Source organism: Monopterus albus, unplaced genomic scaffold (genome assembly GCF_001952655.1).
Source record: "Monopterus albus unplaced genomic scaffold, M_albus_1.0 scaffold241.1, whole genome shotgun sequence".
NCBI lineage: Eukaryota > Metazoa > Chordata > Actinopteri > Synbranchiformes > Synbranchidae > Monopterus > Monopterus albus.
Window position 1 is genome coordinate 275,166 of NW_018128121.1, and position 15,695 is coordinate 290,860.

The following is a 15,695-nucleotide window of genomic DNA, read 5'->3' on the forward strand; positions in this document are numbered from 1 at the left end:
ACTGTGGTGGTCCCAGCATCTGCCTTTTTTTGTACCATCACTCACCTGCACCTTATGTTTAATGGAGTCTAATAAAAGCTGAGTTATTTGCCATTCAAGAATTAAACTACTATTGCCCAGATACTGATAGTTCTACAAGTTCAGAGTTGACACCAAACATAAACACTTTTTTTTCAGCCACAGAATGTTTTGGATTATTTCACACACATTTATATCAGTGTTGTTTTTTCTGTGCTCTTCTCTCTGGTTTGAAGTGGGTGAGACTCAGAAAAAGCTGATTGTAGTTCAGTACATCAGTTACGATTTTAGCAATATTTGAAACAATCTTATGACAGTTGTGGGTTGATTTCTTGTGTTGCCACGCTACTGTCACTCAAATTTGGTCAAACCATACTCACACAGTCCTGATTGCAGCACTTTGAACAGGAGAAACACAAGTGTAACTCAAAACACTGACAACTTTCAGTGATCCGGAATATCTTATTGGATTGCAGCTGTAATTAGTGTTACTAGTTACAGCTGTGTTTAACAATTTAATAGGTCTGCTTTATTTGCTTACTCATATAAGAGAAAAGTACACGAAAGAATATGCTGTCGTGCTGATATAATTGTTTGGATGAGCCGAAAAGAGCTGAGGTGTTGCCCTGGGAATGCCTTCTGGGAACTAAATTATGGAGCCAAGTAATTATAGAAGCAGCCAGGGCCTGTGAGGACAGATTCACACAACCATGACTCAAACACACACACCAAACACAATTAACACAACCAATTTATTGGCTTTCAAGGAAAAAAAAAAAAACTCTGAAAACATAGAAATGTACACCTTTAAATTACACAGGCTCTTATAAACAAAATAAAGTCTCTTCCTTTATTTACATCAGCAGGGGTAACGACAGGTGATTCCTCAGCATGTCTTTACTAAAATAGGATAAACATTTTCCTCTGATAATCCATCTCTGTACACAGAAGCCAGCATCTTTACTCTACACAGCCCTGGCCGTGCTTAGATGGGATGCGACATAAACCCGAATTGTGAAAATTGTCTTTTCCTGCCATTTTGATGTGTCAAACTTTCAGTTAGCTAAAAGTGGATTGACCCCAGGGTAAGATACGCTATGTTTTAGTCCTATCGGGCAACTTGTATCGAAACTCTCTGTGTTATGTTTTACTTTATGCAACCACATCATCTGCTGAGGGGTGATTGTGGGATGCACAAAACCCCAGCACTACCTTAGAAACAGGTAGTATGAAATGAGTAGTAGCTAGCCAGTTATTAACACTTTCTTGTCTTATTTTTTTTATTAAAATGTACAAATTTTTACAAATTAAATTACAGTTCATTTTAGAGCCTCTACGTTACCTTATTTTGGCAAGTTCTGAATTTACAAGCACTTAGCAAAGTGTATGCTAAGCTGTTAGCATGGAGCTGTCCATGTTTTAATATTGAAACTCAGGAATTCCCAGTTATCATGAGAACAAACAAAATTAAATGACTAAAGCTGATGGTCTTGGTGAGTCAGGTGGGTTTTCGTGTCTCAGGCCATGTGTGTCCACACAGCTAACAGCATCCAAATATAAGTTTGTGTGTATTTAAAACACTTCCAGCTTTAATCCTATATTTTAAATCAACCAGCATACAGAAAGATTAATTACATCCCTCAGTGAATGCAGCCTTATTGTCAAAGAACATAGTATAGGTCTATGCTAAGTGCTTACAGGGATCACAATATCATCACATTGGGGGGGGTTCAGCTACATCCCACCAATAAACAACAGCTCCCTCGCCAATCTAAAATACACAGATTTAGCGATTTGTTGGTTGCTTGTGGAACAGGATATGAAAGGATGAAATGTGAAGACGGCAGTTAGGCCTATTCAGATCGGCTTCACCTTAGTGCTAATATGAAGCTGATTGTTCTGTTTTTGTAAAAATGCCATTTAGTTTTACTTTCAGTCTTCAAATCTGAAACTAATTCGAAGGCAGCTTTAGGAAATTTGGGTAAAAATATTAGAATGTCAGTATCTTGGAACAAGGCCCGATGCACTAGTACCAAGAACATGATTGCTGAAAAAATCTTTTACAAGACTTCTTTTCTGCGGTTCTGCTGAAGGCCACATGACCATTGAAAAAACAGCAGACATTCAGTTACATAGATAGAAGGTGTGCTACACGGCAATCAATAAACACTCACAGAAGCAAACACAGTGCTATTAAAAAAAACAGGTAAGACTTGAGATTAAGCCACTGTGCTATGGAGAGGGAACTTATAGACACAAGTACGGCGTAATACAAGGCAGCTCAACAGTGTGATGCGGGGGGACGAGGGAGAGGAGGGTTTGATGAATTATTAAGATTAACTATCAGCTTAAAGTGACCAATTTTTGACAAATCTGTTCTGTTAATTTAATTTCTTAAAGGGGAACTTAAGCAATTTTATGCGTTTAGTTCAGCTGAATCATACTGTTCAGGCTGTAAAAATGTCCATAATGTCTTCTGTGGTGCTGAAGAAATTTCTCCTGAAGTATGAAAAAAACCCTGCTGATGTTATCAGGGTAGTCTCAGCTTGAATTTAAAGATTGCAAGTTTATAACAGAAAGCCCGTCACAAATGGGCAATGAAGTCTGAGACAATGTGAGCGTTTAACAGGTAGAGGGGGTCTAATGAAAGACTAAGCTATGAGACGTGTTAGAATCTGGTGTTTTTTCATCTTGAACTCTTCTAAGGACTAAAAGACAACATATGCATCTTAGCCTCTATGTCTCTGAATTTGTGAAATCTGTTTCTTCTGTGTTCCCTATTTGTGTGGAAGTGCATCAATAAATCACTGAAGTGCACCTTTAATTGGACCTCTTTTTTTAACCTGGCAAAGATCTCACTTGGATTGAAACAATGTCTTTTGGAATACATTTTCAAGTGCTGGCATAACTGTCTTCACTGCTGCTGCTTTTTTAAATAGCCCATCTTTATGATGTGCATATCACTCTGTCCCTCCAAACCCAGACAATATGAAGCATGAGTTGTGATTTCTTTTTTTAATGATATATAACAGCCTATATTGCAGCAAGCATATCAGTGTTACCAACACTTGTTTACTTTATGTCAGAATTAGCGGACAGGAGCACTACTCCTCCTCCTCCTCAGTGTCTTTATTTCGCATTAACTAGCCTTACCCAGGAGGGGGCAGTACAAACACACGCCTGTTGCTCCAACCAGAGAGAAGTTACTCAGCTGCTCTAAGGTCCCTCAGTTGTCCAACAAGTAAAAACACTTTCCTCTGATCAATCTAGTCCCTGCAGGTAATTTTGTTTGCCAAAAGTCAACATGGGAAGAAACCAGAAAGCATGAGGGATTAAGTGATAAACCTTATGCAATGTAATTTCAATATAACTTCTGTATTGTAACACAAAGCAGGCCATGACATGATGTCTGTGAAGGGAAATAAGTGAGGTAAGAGCTTGCCTTAATATGTATGTGTGTGTGTGTGTGTGTGTGTTAGTGCAGGGGAGGGTTCTTATGGACTAATTTACAAGAGAATAAGTGTGACAACCCCTTATTGAGGAGGCATTTTGGCATTCAGGGATTTTTTATCCCTCTCCCACCCACCTTCCCTCTTCAGTCTGTCAGGAGCACCAGTTCCCCTTCACTCCTCTGTCCCCCGTCGCTTTCATCTCCTTCACTGTACAGAGGCTGCTCCATCTCTCGTTTCCTCTCTCTCTCTCTGGACAGGGAAGTGGGTGTGGTGTGGCCCTCCGCTCGCCGTGGAGTAGCCGGGACCTGTGGCAGATAATGCTCCAGTAATGCAGGGTGAAAGGGCACGGTTGCCACGGAGACTGAGCCAGTGCTGCCCTGGTACTGGGCATCGTTGTGGGAGTAGTGGATTTGCCGAGGCTCCGTTTGACTGGAAAGACACATACAATGAGAATATACAGTAGCATGAATCAACTTCTACTGATATGTATTTATCTTTCATGTGATGGAGGTGAGGATGTATACACCGATTATTCTGTTAATCTGAAAAACAATACAGCTTCATCAGAGTTTAAACAAACAAATATGTTTGATTCCTATCTCGGTTTTCAGGTGCAAGTTTAAAGTTTGACTGAAATTTGAACTCTTGCTTTTTGTGAAAGGAAATATAAAATGTAACGATAATGCAGATATTCGGTCCCATGGGTCCAAATGTAAAAACTCATATATGGAGACTTCTTAGCAGAAAATTATGTGTCACTGTGACTGTAAGACAAAGGCAACCTCGCAGTGGCTTCAGTTCAAAAGCAACATTCACAAACAACACAGAAACAGAAAAACACTCAAAATCAGCCAACATTCCACCCCCCAGCTCCTGCAGCTTAACTAGTTGGAGGAGTTAAGAGGGAACAATAGCGAGGAATGCTATTCATCGTCGAAGACGGACCAAAAAACAGCCCAGCTGCAGTATCAATGCTCCACTTTTGTTTGTATCGTCAAGAATTAAAAAGAGCAAACTCTTGCTGATGAAGTGAATTCATAGTGTTTTCTGCCAGAGACAGATTCTCTCACATTATCTTAAAGTGAAGCACAGTGGCCTATGTGCAGGCACTGGCTACTACCTGTGAGTGTAGGTCGCTCTCTGTTCCTGTCGGCGACTCTTCATCATGGCCTTGTACTCGCCCACCCTCAGCCTCCGTCCCTCCACGATGCAGGTCCGTTTGGGACGGGGTTTGTATTTATAGTCAGGGTAGCGCTCCAGATGCTGCCGGCTCAGCCTCGCCTGCTCTTCATAGTAAGGCTGCTTCTCCTGGTTGGACATGGACTTCCACCTGGAACCTAAAGACAAATACACATTCAAACAAGAAGGAGGAGGAAGAACAGAGGAGGTGATTTAATTCACAGATATTATACTGCAGATGAAGGTCAGGCTTTACAAGGGACGATAGTGAAAATGTTTTTTAGCTTTGACTTTGAGTATTAGGATTTTTTGTTAGCTTCCCACTTAGTCATTCACAAATTTTGCCAATTCCAGTTAAGTCTGATTTTAGTCCTCTTATAGTTCGTTTTAATTAAAATTAGTTACATTACATTAGTTAAATTTAAGTTCATTCAAAGGGCATCCTGCTAGCAGCAGTAGCAGCATAGATAACACACAATATCCTCGATTCGAGTCTATCTCGGGACCTTATTGCATGTTAAGCCCCACTTTCTCATCTTGATTCCTGCCCGAGTTCAGTGAAGAAAAAAGGCAAAACACAATCTTAAAAAAAAGTCCAGTCCTTTTGTCAAGCCCTCTTTTAGTTAGTTTGACTAAAATGTCAGATATATAATAAAGTTATCTTTTGTTCCTCACCATCTGTAATCCAAAAGAAAGATGAAGCAACTGCGGGACTGGAACCACAGTAAACAACAACAGCTCTTGAGGTGGAGCATGTAAGTGTGCACCTGTGTTTCTGGAGGTTCAAACCAGGTATGTTGAACTATGGAGTCTAAACTCAGGGCAGGCTGGAAAATCTATTTAATTTGTGACTGGTACAATACCTGCAAAATCTAGATTTTTTTTTTTTACAGCACATTCTACTTTTTACTTGGCAGTTAACAATAAATAAAAACATGAACTTCACCCTTAGCTTCCACTAACTAACAGATTGGTCAGAAAGAAATATTAGATTTTGAACATGAGGTCTAAGTTTATTTCAACAAGAAATCACATCTTTAAAATGCTATGGTGCCACTGGGATAACCATAGGCACTGACTAGCTTGTCATGCTGACAGTTGATGAGGTCAGTTAGCCAGTCACTCTGTGAGAAGCCCCTCTATCTCTGAAAAGGTTGAAGCAAATTCTCAAATATGCATTTAACGCATTCTTCAAGCTGTTACTATCCTATATAATATACAGTAATAGTCATTTAATATCCCACTAATATACAGTAGAAATTATATTTGATGTTTTGGTATGAAAATTACAAACCCAAGTTCAGATGGGCCATCACAAAATACATCAGTGGTTTCATCATTTTGACTAAGAAGCACTTTGAGGACCACTGTTGTGGGGTGGCTAGATGGTATGGGCACTGTTTTAGTCCTGAAAAATCACCTTGACCTTTCTAAATGTTATATATTTGCATACTTTGATTATTCATAAACAATAATACATGGAAATGTGTTTTAAAAATGGTGATGACCACAGTGAAACTGCATTACTGACTATATTATATGGTCAGGGACAAGCTGCCATGCCTTCACAGACCACCAGGGGTCCATGGACCACTGGTTGAAAAGCCCTGATTTACATGAACTGGCTAAATACAGACATGGAGTTGAGGTTGTGCTTGGGCTGTGAGTGATGACATTTCACAAGCACAGCACAGGAGTAGATAGGCTTAGCATAGCGGTCTGGTGAAATACGACATTTGCCATAGAAAAAAAAAATTGAAATCTCACAAGCTAAAACAGTGTAACAGACACACAAGTAGAGAGGAGTCAGTCTTCAGCAACCTCATCATTACTGTCCCACAGCTGCACAGCGGTATCTAGCTCAGTTTGTTAACATTAGCTAATGTTAGTCAGTAAGTTTCTGGTCATACCAGACCAAGTAAGTCTGTAGCAGCAGAACCACTTAGTGTACTGAACTTAACAGTGCAAGTCATTATGAGTTCAATTTTTCATTTACAAAAGGAAGATTAATTATTTAAATGAATATTTTCATTTATACAAAACTAAAGTTAATTTGACTGGTGAAGTTCATCTGTGGGTAAGGGTGTGGTTAACACATCTTCAAACAGAGAGATGTGACATTAGCTGTTGTAAAAATATTATAAATATTATCTCAATGATCCCACTACTGTAGAGTGTATCTAAAAATACTTTGTACATTGAGAGAGTAACAAGTAATTAGTAATAAGATTCTGTTTAAGTGTATTACTGCTATGATTATGTATAATTTGCATGCATAGTATTGACATCTCAATGTTTTTGTGTGTCACATACACACGAGCTCTCCACAATAGAAAGGAATGTAACTGTTTGGTTCAAAGAAATGGATTCAGGCCAATGTGTGTGTGTGTGTGTGTGTGTGTGTGTGTGTCTGTGTGTCTTGTTGCAGAAGCAGGTGGCTGTTCGTGCCCTCTCATGTGCCAGGCAGCGTCTCAGAATAGTGACACAGAGTGAAACCCACCCCTACCCAATGCTGGACTCACCCAGGATCTTGCTGATGGAGGAATTGTGCATGTCAGGGAAGGCCTGCAGTATCCTCCTGCGCTCGTCCTTGGCCCACACCATGAACGCATTCATGGGTCTCTTGATGTGGCCCGAGGAGGGAGGGGGCCGGGCCTCAGCATAGCTGCCTGAGACCGAGATGGGCAAAGCACCTACAGAAAAGAGGAGTACAGTCAGACAATGTTACGCATTATTCCTAAATATATCTCTGTCCCTTACAGGGAGTGGTACACTTCTTGTCATTAACCTTTTCTGTTGTACCCCTAAAACTGGTGAATATCTTCCAATTCACCTGCTTATTAACCCTTTACTCATTTAAAGAAAAGTTTCACCACCAAACATCCTATTGCAGGTGTAGTTATGATTCACTTTTCCTACCCACATTCTTCAACCTGAGGCTTATAGTTTTTGAACCAAACCTCAAGAAGATGATGTATTTTGACACAGTTCAATCTGGGGGCGGTGGTGGAAGTTGTTTTTGGATATTCAAATGTCAATGTGATAATCTAAGGGGACAACAATAAAACATTTTTGATAACTTGTATAGTATACGGCCTTTCAAATAGAAAACTGTGAACTTATCAGTCAAAAAGGTCCCTTAAACATTCAACACAGCTGGTTAAAATGTTACTGCCCAACAATGAAGAGGAATAAACAGTCTCTACCCTCAGAGTCGCTGCTGAGGTGGTCCTCGGTGGACGGCAGACCGTGTCTGTCGTCACCCCGCTCGGAGTGAGAAATTCTCTCGCTGCGAGAAGAATCTTTAAACTCCTGAACACATAAGCAACACAAAGACAGGTGTAGTCAGATATTCACACTCGAGCACAAAGAGATGATTTGAATTCAGACTAAAGTAAAAAGGTGACTCAGTGTTCAAGGCACGCATGTGTTACACAGAGTGCTATTTAAGGTAAAGAAATGACATGCTCGCCATATCAGCTGGTGTTTAAATGCAGAACTGTAAATGCAAAGAAAGTAATGCACAACACTTCAGAGGAGCAAGAATAGCCTTTATTGTTTGAGGGAGGAAGGTGAGGGAGAAAAGGCATAGATGGGAATGTAACAACTCTGAATTTGCAAAACTATCACACCACCAGCATATTATCTACAGTATCATCCGTTCTTGTGCTGTAAAACATTATTTATCCTCATGCAGTGGTGTAATACCAAAATAGGTCAGTCAAGAGTATGGGTGTTAAAGCAGCAGTAGAGACGAAGCAGGATAATGAAGGGGAGGAAGAGGAGAGCCACAGAATACAGTGTACTGTGGACAAAGAGAGAGGGCAGGTGGCTCAGTCAATGCCACACTAAGGCCTCTGTGGTATTGTAAGGCTGCAACAGCTGTTGCTCCAGGAGCTGTGACCAAAGCCTCAGCTTCCCCAAAGAATGAAAACTACAGTAAGACCAGACTGAAAGGCCATTTTTACATGAACCAAAGCAAACAACTGGGTTCTGGACAACTGTGTAATTTTGAGATGCCTTAATAGCACCTAAAGACAAATAAATCCACACAGATGTGAGATAAGAACTAGGTTCTATTTTGCCTCCCATTTTGCTACTAATGTCAAGTGATGACATTTTGTACTTTTTTCACTGTATTACATGACTGTGCTCTCAAAGAAGTACACTAACAGCAGATCCCATCTTTGCCAGGACATACTGAATATGCAGCTCCTTTTCAATTACTAATATAGGACATACAGATATAACTTCTTTGTTTTTATGTAACTGTGGTTTCCAGAGGGCAACACCTAAAGGTACTATGCTGTAAGAATGTGTTCCTCTGTGTGACGGTACACAGCTGGGGTATTCTTCATTTAAAGCCTCAGGGGGACTATGACTCCTTGTAACCTAAAACCTGACTCTGAAGTTAAGTGCTAAGATTAAGTGTCCAGTGAAAGTCAAAATGCTGTTTCACAGGTTTTCTGTGAGCGACTGAAGATGAAAGTGGGACTTTTAGACATAAAATATGTAATATTGCTGGATTCATCTATCCGTTAAAGTGATGGCTTTCTGTCATTCAGACACATATGGATGCTATGCAAATTTATGCCAATTCAAAGACAATTAATGATTCTGATTGGCTGATGGGTGTGGATTTTAAAGAGCTATAATCAGCATTTTTCTAATAACAATGCTAAACCACAATGTGAAAATATGGTAGGGTCACTTCTAATGATGAACCTAGAGACAATTATGACCTGACTCTGCAGCTCCCCATCTAATAACATAGCTATAAAAGAGTGAATATGGACTTACATTCTCTGTCACCAAAAACACAGCTTCAAAATAATGATAACATTGCACTGTAACTGCTGGATGTGTAAATATCTGTTTGCTAACAAGTTAGCAACTTAAAAGATGATGACATTATGTGTTCACAGCTTGTTTCTGTTGCCACCAAGAGGTCAAAAAAACCTATAATTGTGTATTTAAGTAAACAGACAGTAGCTATATCCAGACACCTATGATGCAGGTTTGCTATTCTGAATTAATGTACTAGTGTTAAACATTAAGTGCAGCAACAGGTTAGCTAGGGTTATTTGTGGAACCATTAAAATAAAACACCTTCTCAGTAACACCACACAATTTCAAATGTGTTTTACACAGAAGTGACATTAGCCACCATTAACGTAACAAGCTGCATTTCTGAAAGGTTCTCTAGACAGAAACCTTGTGATTGTGTGTGTTAATGTTGTGTAAATTGAGGATGGGCTCACCATCTTTCTACTGTCTCTCTCCCTGTCCCTGTCTCTCTCCATCTCTCGCCCTCCGCTGCTGTGGCTCCTCAGGAGCTGCTGGGCATCATGGATGGCCTGGGAGACTACATCACCATCTCCAAGGAAACCTGAAGACAAAAACACGATGAGAGAGAGAACAAAAATAATCAAGAAAAGATGAGAATGATGACGATGAAAAAGAGAAAATGACACAAAGGAAACTAAAATGCTTAAAGCGGCTATCTTGAAATCTTTACATATGAAAGCTCTTTGAACATAAAAACTAATTTCTTTTCCTTTTTTCTTTATGTGTATCAACAATAACTTGTAATAAAAACATACATGATAAAAACATAATCAGTATCCAGTAAAGTAACTTTATTCACTTTCAATAGCTTCAGTGTGTTTCTTGTGCATAGTTAACATGAAAACCCACATTTTCTTCTTGAAAGTTAACTATGTTTGTTGCCAAGCTACTATTACTGTGGTGTGTCTGTGTGGCACGGAGCCTATGCCCTCTTTCACTGAGTTTTGAGTTTTCTTTACTCTCTTAAATGTCTATTAATTCATGTTGGCTGTTGCTGTTAGTGCTAATTTACATTTTCTTTTCTCATCTTGCCTTAGACATGTGAAAGGTATTGCTTCCTTTGATGTTTTTAAGCAAAGAGCTAGGAGACACCAAGTGAAAAAGCCTTGGGTTCCATGTCACAAAATAAAAAAAGTTACATTTACCTTTATGACAGAATCACACCTTTAAATTTAAAGCTGCAGTGTGCAGAATTTTAAAATGCTTCATTTTTGTGCCCCCCAGTGGTAGAATCAAAAACATGGTGGCTGACAACAATCATACAGGCAAAAAATATTCTACCACAATCAATAATGATTCTGAATAACTTGAAAGAAAATCTACACACGGTGACTTTAAAGGTAACCTTTTTTATAAACAAAAAGCAGGGCTCCAGACTGTGAGTGACATGTTGTAACCCGTTTTATTTAATGTGCAACTGACTTTTTTCAAAGGTTGCACTGGGTGTGACCATAAAATAAAGAGGTTATGCCAGAACGATGGTCTCACTGTAGAAGATGTGGACAGATGTGATGATCTCCACAAAACTGTCATCATAATGTTTATCTGCAGGTCTGTCATTCGCCTGTCTCTCAACCCCCCCCCCCCCACCCTCACATATATAACTGTTAATTCCTTGCTGATTAGCCTACATGAAAACTATTTTGTCCAGTAACCTACATTTCTGCTTGAGCATAAATTCCTACTATCTATCTATCAAAGCAGTGTAACTGTCAGTGTGACTCACTGAGGGCAGATCGTGGTGGACTGCGAGACACTTCTCTCTGGAGATCTCTGGACCTGTAGGGCCCCTGCAGTGCCAGTGATCCCAACTCCAGGCTCTGTGGACTGTGTGTTTTCCCCAGCTCCAGCCCCTTTGGCTTGGAGGTCAGGTTCAAGGGTTGACTGGCTTCCTAAACACACAGTAAGAGCAGATCAGCAGGGGTGGGGCCACTTACACACACTCAGGTGTAGCTACAAAGGGCAAGGGCGTGCATGTTATGCACAGTAGATATGGCAAGTTGCACCTTTGTAGTGTTTCTGGCCTTTTGTCTTCACACTCAACTCATCCTCTCTTTCCTTTTGTTTACTTAAGTTTTGTTAGTCTATCCCTGTTTGAGAACCAGCCATGCATACACACACAAGCACGACCACACATAAGCCACACACATTAAACCTTTAAACAGAGGGTGTGGTGTATACCAATAGCTTTTCAGCCTCCACAATACCAGAAAAGTACATGTGTGTAATCTGGAGGGCTTCACTTTCTTTAATGTCTCTTAAACCACATGCAGAGTCATGGTCAAAAATACTGGCACCCCTGCATTTCTGTCAGATAACACACCACTTCTCCCAGAAAATTATTGCAGCTGACCTACAGGACCAGGATGCAACAGTGTCAGTTCACACTATCCATCACCATCTGAATGACAAAGGACACTATGGTAGGAGACCCAGGGGGACCCACTGCTGGCACAGAGACATAAAAAAGCCAGACTGGAGTTTGTCTAAACTTACCTGAGGAAGCCACAGTCCCTCTGGGAGAATGTCCTGTGGACAAATGAGACTAAAATAAAGCTTTTTTTGGTTGAGCACATCATTCTACTGTTTTCAGAAAATGAAACGAGGCCTTCAAAGAAAAGAACATGGTCCCTACAGTCAAACACGGTGGAGGTTCACTAGTGTTTTGGGGTTGATTTGCTGCTTCAGCCACTGGATGTCTTGACTGTGTGTATGGCATTATGAAACCTGAAGACTACCAATAAATTCTGGGGCACAATGTGGGGCCCAGTGTCAGAAAGTTGGGTCTTACAGCAGGACACTGACCCAAAGCAGACTTCAAAAAGCACCAGACAATGTGCTGGAGAGTTCTGAAGTGGCCAGCAATGAGTTCAGATCTAAATCCCGTAGAGCAGCTGTGGAGAGATCTCAAACAGCAGCTGGAAGAAGGAACCCTTCAAATCTGAGACCTGGGGCAATTGGCAAAAGAAGAGTGGCCCAAAGTTCCGGTAGAAAGGTGGAAGAAATTCACTTACAGGACTTACAGGAAATGACTGATTTCAGTTATTTTGTCCAGAGGGTGTGCTACCAAACATTAAGTTGAGGGTGTCAATAATTCTGTCCAGTCCATTTTTGGAGTTCTATTTGGAATGGATCAGATTTGGCTTTTTTCTGTTTTTTGTGTTGTTCCAATACAAACAAAAGAAATAAACATAAGAATACCAAAGAATTTGTGACTGCAACAGTTTTCTGAGAGAAGTGGTGAGTTATCTGACAGAAATGCAGGAGTGCCCATATTTCTAGCTATGACTGTATATAGTACATACATACATACACTATACAGCAAACAAAGTGTGCAACTATAACTACTGTTCACTCAGCAGTGCTTGTATTACTGAGGTAATGCTTGTATTTAAAGAACATAAGTTTGAGATGCACATATAAAACACTGACATAGAGTACATACACTGTAGTAATACTGTACCTGTCGGAAGGAAGTACCGGTCCTCTTGACAGGGGTGGGATGAGGGTTCGGCAGCAGCTGCATGGGATAATCCACAGCTTTGGAAGATAAATTTGTTTTTTAAGTTTTATGTTTGAAAGACATGATCACTGAGTGAAGCACAGACATGCAAACACAGACACTGGGTACTCTTGGGTTATTTGTTCATCTATTTTTGGACTAATCCAGTGAATATCTTTTAAATACATAAATACAAATCACAGTTCTTCATCACTGATGATAAAGATCTTCTGAATGCAATATTACCATTAAAGCCTGGTGGACAATCTCTATCTATTATAATCATAGTATCATATCACTCTGACCACTTGCTGAGGTAAGCTGGGATGCATTTGACCACATACTGTATCTTTTAATGCTAATGCATCCTGACGCATCCACGGCAAGGACGTTGCAGGAAAATACATAGTGGTTGTTTATGCAAGAGCGTACCAATGCTCAGAAAAAGAAAAAGATGGAGAGAAATGTGTAATATAAATTCATAAATGTATCACAACAGCTTTCATAATGCGTCCATGTACTTGTCTTCTTGTTCCTCTCTGGTTAGGGAGACTACTGGCACTCATCTGGCAACAGGCTGACATAATAACTGTGCATGGCTTTTTGTGGAATTGAAGCAGTAGTAATGAAACCTGAGCGCAAGTGGTTTGTTGGGCACCTTAGAGACGCATGTTTATAAACAGGTGTGAATGATGATGTCTCTCAGTTGTCCACTTGAGGTCATTGACACAGATATACACTCACACCTATGAGCAATTTAGAGTCACCAATCAACCCAAGCTGCAGCCTTTGGACTGTAAGAGGAAGAAATACCCAGCCAGGCACAGGGAGAACATGCAAACTCCACAAAGAAAGGCCCCGGTCAGCCACAAGGTTCAAACCCAGAACCTTTTAGCTGTGCAGCAACAAAGCTAACCACTGCATGGCGGACTAATTCTTCCTAAAATATTACATAAAGGGATAGGGATGAAATAGAAACAGTATGGCAAAATATGTTATGCTAGACATATTTCCAGTGCCTAGCAGCATCCTGTCATATTGCTCAACAGGATATTCAGTAAATGAAGCTGTTCTCTTCATTACCAACTAGTCGTGCTGTGCACCACCACAGAGCTCTCCAGAATACAGTCCTCAGTTCATAGTAAAGTTATACGCCAATTAGCAAACAAATAGGAGATACTACTAACACAAGTTCATACAGCACATCTCTCAGACAATATCTTCAAAAACAGACAACTTCAACAGATTTCTTTCACACAACTCAGCAGTTCTTCCACAGTTCTTTTACATGCATCTGTTAAACCATTCTGAAACACTCACACAGACTCAAGCATTCTTTAAAATAAATGAAGCAAAAGAATGGGTATCCTTAAATTCCACCTACAATGTTTTAAAGACTGCCCTTGTGTCTGCTAGGTTTCAAAAGACAGAGAAGACAAGGTCATGCAAGAGCACAGCTTTTAAGGCTTGTGAAAGCAAGACTGCACAAAGCTGTGCCTTTCAATGATGTGCCCTCTATAGCCTGCCAACTGTACAAGCATAAGTATGTGAAAGGTGCTATCAAACATTGTTCAACTGAAGTCTACATTTGTGTCTCACTGATGCCTTTCCTTATCTATAAAACAGGCCTTGAGTTGGAGTGTGTAAATATACTCAAAATTCTCTTGAAAAACACTTGAGTGAGAAGACTTTCCAGCATGGATGGCAACTCATACTGATGGCGACAACTTTTCTGCACAAAGGTTCTGGATCTCTAAGCACACATTGTCAGATAAGTGGAGTGTTCATTCTTCCTTCACAACAGGGGCTATAAGAATAGGCTATAAAAGAACTGTCAAAGCCCAGAATTTTCAGCAATAAAGGTTTGGTGGAGAGAAACTCTGGGGGATCATTACGCTACTAACTGAAGATGGACTTCAGAGAATACTGACCATTATTGATCCCATCAGAATCACTTCAGCTGATTTTAAGTGCATACAGATGGACAGCAAAGAAGTGAATTATGCTGTGCAGTACTGGGTTTAAAATGCTTCCCTGGGAGTTTTGAAACTTTTTATCCATAGTGCAAATTTATCTCCAATTAAAACAAATGTATTCTACTGTTTACTTTACCTATTTTGTGATGAAAGATACATTTATTGTTGCAGTGATACCCTTCCAGAGTGGTGAAGTCCTGACTGGTGTGCAGTGGTTTGTTCCTGATAAGCTCATGGATCTATCGGTCAAACTAGACTTCGTGAACTGTGTTCCATGTCCCCATCCTTACAGCATTTTGGATTTGGCTTTGCCTGATTAACCTCTTTTGACAAGACCATTATTAACAAAATGGAGCAACTAATTCCAGCACTAACCAATGAGCCAACCACTGAAGAGACGTAGAAAAAAGTGCCAGAACTGCGTAGAGTGATGTGAAGACGTTAACCTTCTTCAAACTGACACATGAAACAAACCTCATATTTCCGTCATGTTTTCCACACAGTTTTTCACAGTTTGAAGTTTGACTCTTTTAATTAAAGCATGTCATTGCAACGGATCATTGGCAAATGACTGGAGAATGAGTATATATACCAGTATAAATATCAATGTGCCCAACTCCTAGTATTTGCATAACAGTAGTGGGTGGAAATTAATTTGCATTTTCTCTTGCAGATTTTCTGAACAATTTGCACTCTGGCTTTGTTTTAATGCTGTGCAGC

At 40.1% G+C, this 15,695-nt stretch overlaps 1 protein-coding gene across 2 annotated transcripts in view; it reads right to left on the bottom strand.

Annotated features, from left to right (window-relative positions):
- Positions 1-3,581: 3,581 nt before the first annotated feature.
- Positions 3,582-15,695, bottom strand: part of sox13 (SRY-box transcription factor 13) — a 52,426-nt gene continuing 40,312 nt past the window's right edge. For both annotated transcript variants that reach the window (XM_020620559.1, XM_020620558.1), the window contains exons 8-14: positions 12,961-13,037; positions 11,224-11,389; positions 9,911-10,038; positions 7,856-7,961; positions 7,172-7,342; positions 4,591-4,807; positions 3,582-3,899 (exon numbers count right to left, since the gene is read on the bottom strand). In XM_020620559.1, coding sequence (XP_020476215.1) covers positions 3,614-3,899; positions 4,591-4,807; positions 7,172-7,342; positions 7,856-7,961; positions 9,911-10,038; positions 11,224-11,389; positions 12,961-13,037 — 1,151 coding nt within the window. In that variant the 3' untranslated portion in view covers positions 3,582-3,613. The remainder of the gene's footprint in view (positions 3,900-4,590; positions 4,808-7,171; positions 7,343-7,855; positions 7,962-9,910; positions 10,039-11,223; positions 11,390-12,960; positions 13,038-15,695) is intronic.